Source organism: Talpa europaea (genome assembly GCF_964194135.1).
Source record: "Talpa europaea genome assembly, chromosome: X".
Classification (NCBI taxonomy): Eukaryota; Metazoa; Chordata; class Mammalia; order Eulipotyphla; family Talpidae; genus Talpa; species Talpa europaea.
The window spans coordinates 6,616,867-6,626,978 of NC_140081.1; the positions used below are offsets into that span (position 1 = coordinate 6,616,867).

The window sequence follows — 10,112 nt, forward strand, 5'->3', positions numbered from 1 at the left end:
AAAGGGACTGGAGTGGGAATTTTAAAAAACATTCTTGCTAACCATATTTCAATGAAAAGTTTTCCTTTGTAATACTATGTGTTTCGTATCATGCACTTCGAACCATTCTTCTAAGAAGGAATCGATAGGTGTCACCAGACCACCAAAGGGGGGCACAAGACAAAGAAGTATTAAGAACCCCCTCCAGCACATGTGTGCCTGACAGATGGCGTAATTAAAGTATTAGCTACACAAAACATGCCGTAATGGGTTTGCCAACGGTGTCAGGATTCTTTACAGTTATTTGTTTGGTCAGTGATACGGCCCTAGAATATGACACTGGACCATCTGCATCTCCCAGCACCCCCTGGGCATCTGGCCACTAGGTTAGGCCTGGTTGTGAGCATCCTTTGGAAAACCAAACTTGATGGACCCAAGACATTTGCAGGTGAATAGGAAGCTATTGGCAGAAGGGTACAAGCATCAGAGCAGCTTTTAAGAAGAGGGACAAACTAACCTCACTTTTCAAAAAGAATCCTCTTCCCTAATATATAATACATCTTCCTTTGTTCAAAAATATGTTTAGAAGATGCTCCACATGATTAATCATCAGGGAAACACAAATCAAAACCACAGTGAGCTATCAGCTCACACCTGTTAAAATGGCTCTCCTGGGCCTCCCCTGGTGGCACAGTGGTTAAGCGCTGGGTTGCGAGGCTGCCCGCAGCCTCTGCAGCGCAAGTTCAATCCCTGGCCACCGGTGCGGGTCCCACAAAAAAAAAAAAAAAAAAAAAGGCTCTTCTCAGAAAGACAGGAGAGAACAAGTACTGGCGAGGAGGTGGAGAGCAGGGAACCCTGGTGCCAGTCAGAGGGAATATGAATTGGTGCAGTCTCTATGGAAAACAAGATGGCACTTTCTCAAGAAATTAAAAATAGAGCTACCATCTAACCCAGCAATTCCACTTCTGGGTATTTATCCAAAGAAAACAAAACCACTAACTCAAAAAGACCTGCACCCCCCATGTTCACTGCAGTATTAACAGTCAACGTAGGAAAGCACCATATGGAACTCTCCGTCGATGAAGAACCAGAGAAAACGGGCAACATTTTATGCAACGGAATATTACTCAGCCATAAAAAAGGAAATCTAAGTTTGCAACAACATGGATGGATGGACTTCAAGAGCGTTATGCTAAGTGAAACAAGTCAGACTGAGAAAGACAAATACCATAATGATTTCACTTATATGTGGAATCAAAACAAGTTCACAGATACAGAAACAGATTACTAGAGGTGGGGGGTAGATGAAGGGGGTCAAAAGGTATAAATTTCCACTTATAAAATAAATACATCCTAGGGATAGAATGTACAGCATGGGCACTATAATAACACTGTAACATATATTTGAAAGTAGATGGTAAAAGTTCTCATCAGGAGAAAAAAACTGTAATTATGTGCTGATGGATGATAATTAGACTTATTGCCATCATTCTGCAATCTACAGCTACCAAGTCATTACATGGTACAGCTGGAGTGCATTCTATGTCAACGATACCTACATACATACGGATTCCCACCTGGTGCTGGGTGCAGCGTTCTCTGGCAGGATCACCGTTTGATACCTTGCTGTACACATAAGATTTGTCTGCAAGTGCCACGTCTTCTGTAGGTCAGGTGACTACCTAACATACTGAGAGCTGCCCCCCAGTTCCTGCCACCATCACCACCACAAGAGGCCCACAGACTTGGGCCTCCATGGTCTCTGTGAACACAGACACCTGGGTATGGCTGACTCGCCACAGTAGAGAATTTGCCCCGGCCTAGCCCGTCTCCTGGTAATTTGGAAATGGGATTTGGGGTTCCTCTTTGGTGATTTGAACTGAGGGCATGTAAGCTGGTGGGGGGGCTGAAGCTGACAGGGGCAGAGATGCTACCTGAAGCTCAGTTGTCCCTTCGCCCCAGACCCTCCACCTCCAGCTGACAGAAATTCCCTTTGGGCTAGGGCAGATCCACGGGCCGTGCCAACTGTTAAGCCTAGAGTTGGCCTCTGTGCCCACAGGCGGATCACAAATATCTCAGGCTCTCTCTTCCCAAGTGATCCCTCAGTGTCCCACCGGTGCCTTGCACACAAAAAGCCCGAACCACCACCCAGCCAGCATACCTCAGGCCTGCCGATGCTCCTGCGGACCCGTGCTCCAACCCCTTCTGCCTGCTCTCGGCTGAGCACTGAGAGGGTAACCTTCTTGGAAGACGCCATGTTGACGGCAGCAAAGAAGAATGTCCTGAGGCTGCGCTGGAGAGGCTGGAGGCTGAAGGAACACAAGGAAATAGGAGGTGTCACACAGGAGGGAATACTCAAGGAGCACAAACTAACATGGTAAAAGCAGACTTGCCAAAATACACATGGCCTCCATTTATCAAGTTCTTACTACAGACGAGGTGTGAATGAGGTGACTGGAAACTTCCGACCCACATGTCAGCAGGTCCAGCTTCACTAGCTGTTGGACACTAAGAGCCTCCAGAAACCCATCCCAGAGCTGCCTCCTGACACAGGTGGTACCAGAAACACTGAGAGATGTGGGTGGCGACCAGGGAACGCAGAGAAACACCCAGAGGTCTATGACTCTCACCACAATACACGGAAGACGTTGTTGGCATTGAAAGGGATCTTAGAGGGTCATCAAATTCAGCCCCACCTATCTCCGAAGTTCAGAGCTTTCTCATGAAGTCTAGAGGGCACAGGAAACTTCTGGAATAGATGCCCTTAACAATGCATGCTGTATTACAGGACCCATCTATGCTCTGGGTAGATTATTCAAAAGTGCCTCTTCTTTGCAGGTCTAAGTTCTATTCAGTGGAATATTGCAGGGGAGTATAACCAACCCCTTTGCACTTCAAATGCTTGCAGACAGTGCCCCCCATTCCTGCAGCTCTTCTTTAAGTGAAATAGAATCCATTCTTCAAAGATTCCTACTCAAACCAAGAGATGTTTTAGCCAGAAGCAGAGACTCGAGCCAGGCAACTTGGGTTTGCATCTGGCTTCACCACCTAGCAAGCAGCTGTGTGCCCTGAGCTGCGTGACCACATGCTAAGCATCTCTGTTCCCAGGTTTTCCCCTCTGTAAAACAGAGGTAATGACAGCGCCTACCTCAGAGAGCAGTGCCGGCCCAGAGCATGCTACATGCTGTTAACTCAGGGGGGCCCGATGCCAGCGCCCAGCAGTGAGTCTGGGCCCAGCCCGAAAGGCCCTACCAGGGCAGGTATCAATATAGTTACTGGGTGCTGGGCTGTGGCGCGCACAAACTCGCTTCATCCTCGGGGCTGTCCAGAACTCTCATCAGCTGTGCAGAAGCAAATGGAAAGTACGGGACCCACACCTGGCCTATTTCTGGGTCCTTCCAGAAGCCTACAACTCTACACACGCGAACAGTGCCGAGGTACTTACCAGCGTGCTTGCAGAAGTCGAGCCACTTCCACGGTTGACTCGCGTGCAGAGTATTATTTAAGCATCCCTGGTCCCCTCCCCAGGAGTCGCGTGCAGCCGGGAAGGCGGGATCCTCCCCATCTCCCCCCCCAACCTCGTCCCGCCCCGCCCCGCACCCCCCCCCCCACGGGGCTGCCGGGTACTCACCGGGAGGCGGCGAGGGCCCGGCGCAGCTGGCGTCGCGGCGGCGGGAGGGGGGGTCTCCCAGGGGCGGGCGCGAGGCCGCGGGGTGGGCGGGGCCGGCGAGGGGGGCGGGCCCGCTGGGAGGCGCGGGGGCGCGCAGGCGGCGGGGGCGCGCGTCGTGCTGCCTCACTGTGACTCAGCGTTTCTCCACCGGCGCCGCCGGGAGCGGGCTGGGAATCTCTGGGTCTCCTGGCCCTGGGCGGGGCGACACTCCTCTAGGGACGCTTCGGTCGTGTTTTCTGGCTCCGCCCTCCCCCGCCCACTCTGCTGCCTTTGGACCTCTGCGCGCCCCGATATTTGGGGGCTCACTGAACCCTGAGGAGGGTATGGGGGCCAAACTCGGGCTCTGATCTGGGCGAGGGTCCTAACTCGACGCCCTGGGAAGCCCGCCTTTTTTGAACAGGAGTGGGCTTGCCTGTTGCACTGCTGTGTGACTGGGCAGGAGGCTCAGCCTCCCTGTGCCTCTGGTCCCTCCACATTAAAACAGGGATGCTGCTGATGGTAGGATCCCCAAGGTCGTAGTGAGAATTCCGGGAGCCTGGCGCGTCCTAAACACTATGCAATTGCTGGTTATATAAATAAGCTACCTGCTGTTGCCACTTAAAATTTGGGGGTCGGGGGCATTAGGGAGTTTTCCCAGGGGAGACGGACTTACAGAAGACAGTGGGCACTTTGGTTCACTGCTCAGATTCTTCACTAGGACTACAGCCCTTGCTGCAGGCTTCTGTTCTCCAAACACTGTGAAGCTTATTGTGTAGTTTTGGGGAAAGGGAAGGGAAGTGGCGTCTCTGAAACAGGGGTCTGCAAACCATAGAGGGCCAAACAGTAGATATTCTGCATTGTGCAGGCCTCATTTCTCCGAGACTGTGCCATCTGGCCTTTACAGCAGCAAAAACCCCCAGAGAAAAGTAAATAAATAGGCGTGGCCGTGTCCATAAAACCTCAATTGGGTGATACTAAAGTTTGAGTTTCATCTCATTCTCACCACAAAATATTAGTCTTCCTTTGAGTTTTTATTTCAACCACTTAAAGATCTAAAACCCCTGCAAAGCTCTCTGGTTGTAAAAAGTAAATTGTAGCCCAGATGTGGCTGCCAACCAGGTTTGCACCCCATCTACTCTAGAAGACCAAGACCTTTCCCCTGGGTCCTCGTGTATCCCCGCCTTACTCAGATGATTCTAGACTAGATCTTTCAAAGCTCCATGAAATAACAAGCGATTGTGGGTTTGTCATCATCCTTACACTTGTTTCTGCAGCTGCCTCCAAATACAATAGCAACGTGGGCTCGCAGCCTGGCAGTTCACAACCCTTAGCTAATGCTTCTGCAATCCCTGCCGGAAAGTTTAATGCTCAGCCAATTGCCTAAGCCAGGAAATACGAGCCTCTCCCACATCCTCGCCCCAACTCTTCCACCTTGAAATCCTGTGGGTTCTGCTCCAACTATCTCCTAAATCCATCCAGTCCTTCCTGTTTTCACGGCCACCATCCACCTCTAACAGCCACCTTCAGGCCTGCCACAGGCCGGGGTTCTCTGGGTCAGATGAAGATGGAGTGACAACTGCCTCAAACCTTCATTGTCCTGCAGAGAAAGTCTCATGGTGTGTTTAACCCCTCTTCACCCTCAACATGCCAATTCAAGCACACACACACCCCTTTTCTTTCCAACATAAGAACTTCAGACCCTGGAATGTGCTTTCTCCCTCTGGTTGGTTTCCTGGGCCTGGGCCTGGATCTTCTTCTGTCCCTGATCTGACTTATCCACATTCTCCTTCCAACTCTTGGTTTCCCTGTCTCTCCCTCTGGGAAACTTTTCCTGTCTATCCTCTGGGGCCTGGGTGACATGTTCAGTGTGGCCATCATCACGTCTGCATGTGGCGAGCTGCATCATGGCTCAGCGTTCTTCAGCAGATTCTATTTTCCGAGGCTGATGCCAACAACAGCATCTCCCACACAGGCTTCTCCTGCGGTGTGGTCTTGACACCCCTGCTCCAAAATGGAGCTCACTTCTCTTCCTCTTGCGTCTAGGCTGGGCTTGCAGCTACCTTGACCAACGCAACACGGGGAAGTGACACTGTGCCAATTCTGGGCGTGGCTCTGAAATGGCCTGGCAGCTTCTGCTTCCTGCCTCTTGAAAGCCAGCCGTGACCCCAAGACCACCCATCTGGGGAGTGCCTAGGCCACATGGAGGAGAGAGCTTGAGAGAAGGAGACTTGTACAGAAAGAGCCTGAGGCCAAGGACCCTCAGGCACCAGAAATGGAGACAAAGAAACCCTCTTGCAAGTGAGTCCCCTAGCCAGGCCTCCCGGATAAGATGTGAACACCCAACCACTCCTTCCCGACTTCCTGACCCACCGAATTGTGAGCAAATAAAAAATGGTTGTTTTAAGCGACTCAGTTTCCTGGTAGTTTGTTTTCTGAAAAAAAAAAAAAAAAGATAACTGGAACAGATGCTTTTATGTAAGAGGAGAGAAGGGGTGGGTTTTCAAAGTTCTCTGGGCCAACGAAAAATTCTTATAGATCTTTCCTTTCAGAGCATGGCTGCGTCCATTTAAATGTTCCCTCCCAGGCAACCAGCCATCCAGCAAAACTGACAATTATTAAATTTGATTCGAGAAAGGAAATGTGTCCTGCTGGCCATAGCAGTAACTCCCTATTCAGGGGTTCTGAAAGGCACCTGTTTCCAGTAGCATTACAAGGGCAACTTCATCATCATCATCATCATCATCATCATCATCATCATCATCATCATAATAAAAACAGAGAGAATGGCTTTGCTGCACATTTTTGCTCATTTCTATACAGATTCCCATACTTTGGGGGATGTTTTCAGTCTAAAAGCCTTTCAAAGATTCCCCTGGGGCTCAGAATCCCCTCCGCTTCTGAAACTATAGCAGGAATTGAGCGAAAGCTGACCTGCCTTCTTGTCTTCCAGAAGGGGGGGCAGGGAGAAGCTAAGTTCAAGGGTGTGCATTGTCTGGGTGAGGCAGGGAATTCTATTTGCCCGCCTCAAAGGAGGAAAAAGAAAGGTGGGAGAACTTTTAGAAATGAAATATGGGGCATGTAATGTGTTGCCATACCAGGATCCACTGCTGGCATGAGAAATATGAGCTGGCACGTGGAGCCGTAAGCACTTTTCACACTGTTACTTGCCATCCAGATGGAGATGTCCAACAGAAAACTGGATTGTGAGTGTGTAGACACGCCATCGATCATCTGAATCATGGGAAATGTAAGGAAAATTCCACACTAAGATGGCCATGAAGAGCTTCTTCCCTAAATGAGTCCAAATTACACCATAATTATCTTTACAGACACCCACTTTATTGACATATTTTACTTGGCCTTTTTTTCCTTTTTTACTCAAAATCTTCAGTTTCCTCTTCTTTATGACTTAGTGGCTTTCTTCTCAAAGTTACATTTTTTGAAATATATTGACATCTTATATATTTCATCATTTGCATTTTTGTTCGAGTCGCCAACTCAAAAAATTCTTTCTTGCCGATTGCTGAGGTTTTTGTAACTTGCCTCCCAGGACACTGTAGGTGCTTTTCATGAAATGACAGATATATCTAGAATATTCCATATTAGGGATTCAGCCGCTGAATCCAGGACATCAATTGGCTCCGAGTCAGGGACTACTTACTTGATAAGCATTACTTTATGAGGGGGGCCGGTGGGTGAGGATATCTAAATATAGCCAGAAAAGATGGGTCTACATGACTCCCAGTTCCATCCCCACTGACTGAGCAATCTGCACAGACCCGGCCTGTTCCATCAACAGGGGTCCTCACCCAGATGCTGCTTGTGATCCACTCTTGCATAAAACTCATAACTATGTCCCTCTCTCTGTTTCCCCTGGGACGGGGACTGGGGGAAGTTTGAGGGGTCAGTGCCAGAAAAGAGCAGCCTGTTACCCTGTTAACCGTTCTCAGTCTTCAGCTTTTGTAGAGGTTGGGTCTTCCGGTCTAAGTGAAGGTTGCTTTCAAGATCACTGTATTGGAGTTAAAAGAAAAGGCTTGTTCGACTTTAAGTCTAGTTACTGTTATGTACACTGAGGTGTTTATGGGATATAGTGTCCTGATATCTGCAACGCACTCTGAAGGCACCAAAAATTAACAAACACAGCAGTAGTTGTAGTAACACCACCAGGGTAGATTGATGGATGGCTAGAGAGATGGATAAAGCGCTAGATGAATGACAAAGCAATTATAGTAACAAATAATCGTAGGAACTAGCTGAGGGTATCCGGGTGCTCACCATACAATTGTTTTAACTTTCCCATTGATGATTTTCATAATAAAATTTTGACAAAATAAAAAACTTTGATTTTGGAGGGATTCTATAAAGGTACCTTCTTTGCTTGTTTTCTTTGCTTCCGATTCTGGCTCCTTATATACAGTGCAAGCCAGCGGACATCTGCTGAACTGAGTGGTTGAACTAAATTCCACGCTGGCAGGATTATTGTAGAGTATGAGCTGGCAAATGCATTCTGTGAAGGGTAGATAGTAAATATTGGAGGCTTTGCAGACATTCAGTCTCAGTCAAAACGACCCAGCTGTACCAGTGTGAGGCAAAAGCAGCCACACACCACATATAAATAAGCAGGCACAACTGTCCCGATCAAGTGATTCACCAAAACGGTGGTGGTCATAGTTTGCCAACCTATACCCCAAATCCTTATCTTTAACTAAAATAATGGGAGTAAAATGGATTGAGTGCCAACAGATTATGAAACAATTTCCCAAGTCTCAGTAAACTTGTCAGGTCCCCCACCATTCCCACTCACCCAGCCTCTTCATAAAGAACAAGGTGGTTTGTGCCACCTTTGGCCTGAGGTCTAGCCCGCCCACATCCTCACGAGAGCTGAGCCATTCATGTCTGATGCCAGTGAGTATAGGCTGCTCGCCCCGGACCCCAGCCTCCAGAAGCTTATTGGGCACTAGCAAGGATAAGGCGGGGATGGAGAGAGGCCCCTGGGAAGGAAGAAGAACCCCTGGGGAGTTTTGGGCTTGTTATGGTGGACATGTTCATTACATATTCCAGCTAGAGAGGCACAGTCAACAATCATTACAAGCCTGAAATTCAAGGGAGAGGGTCTGATTGAAATTTGGCCTCCTAAGCATATAGATGCTGTTTAAAGAAATCAGTCAGAAGTCAGCTCTCTTCTGTCCCCTCCCCCATACACAACGTATCCAGTCAGATTCTTCCTCAGTCTAAAAGTGGAAGCATTACTGCTCCCAAGTGAACAAGCTTGTTTACATTCTGGAGTGACATGACCCCATGTTGCCTCCCTACACAGGCTGCTTGCCTGCCCAAGGCTGGCATGAACAAGCTTTAGAGAAAATTCCTAAGGGTCTCACTGGCTAGAGGTGACAACACCGATTCTAATTCCAGCGAATTAAATCACATAATCAAATAGCAGGTTGACATAACGAGTTAAAATTCAACTAAGACCCAGAAAATACAGAGTCAAAGAAAGGTCCAGGAGAAGTAGCCGAGGATGACAATAAATAGAGTAAATTAAATAAACCAATCTGTGATTTTGACTTCGAGGAGATCAGCTGCCCTTGTGTGGTTCAACCCCCAAGAAGGGATGGGAATCCCAAGAGACTGTGACCAGATGTTTGCAGGTCTATACCGCTTCTACCCTCCCCACCCCTAAGTATACTTTTTCTTCTAGAACTAATCTTCTGCTCTGCTACCATATAGACACAGTGGATAGAATTAATTTATTTGGCCAAGTTGCTGGACCACTGTTACTCTTCTGCACCCTCAATGTCTCAAGTGACTCCTACTTTATTCCTAGAGGGTGGAGAGAGATTTGAAATCGATCAGTGACTCATCTGCTATCAGGGTGTAATCTCCCCTCATTGGAATTCTTCTGAAGGACTCTGCCCTTCCCCAGATTGTTTCAAATGCAAATATTGAAAGTATCTCTGTAAACGGTTTTGTACACCAGTCTTTTCCAGCCCCCCTAACGGAGGGGCGGCTTCGGCCTGGGGAGGTGCTCCATAAGCCTTGACTGGATGAGTAAACAGAAATGATGTTAATCCTATGTCAAATCAAAAGGCCACTTCTTAGAAAGTCAGTTGCGCTCTCCTCCGCCAACACAAGATTTCGACCCACCAGAGAGATTCGTCAGTAAGCGAAAGTGGCCAACCCTTTCTAATTAATACAGGCTGCCGATGCTGCCAGAAGGGTGGTTTCTTTTTTGGCTGTACATAGAAGAGTCGAACACAAGCCATGAGATTGTTTGGCATATGTCCAGCCCGGGTGCACCGGGGAAAAGGTAGACTGAGTGAAGGCCGCGGTGGCGCTGTTACCTGACATCAAGTGACACCGTGCCTTCTCATTGGGATCTTGGGCTGTCACACATCAGCAAAATCCAGCTCTGTTCCTTCTCTGCATTTCTTGATAATGTAAGCTGTGGAAATGTGTTCTTTTTCTGTCCAATTAACTGCTTTTC

The 10,112-nt window shown here is 48.4% G+C and overlaps 1 protein-coding gene across 1 annotated transcript in view; it reads right to left on the reverse strand.

Annotated features, from left to right (window-relative positions):
- Positions 1–2,236, reverse strand: part of PIR (pirin) — a gene marked incomplete at its 5' end in the record, with an annotated part of 59,150 nt that extends 56,914 nt beyond the window's left edge. Inside the window, one exon of the mRNA XM_084258092.1 lies at positions 2,141–2,236. Within this exon, the coding sequence (XP_084114218.1) occupies positions 2,141–2,236 (96 nt within the window). The remainder of the gene's footprint in view (positions 1–2,140) is intronic.
- Positions 2,237–10,112: the final 7,876 nt, after the last annotated feature.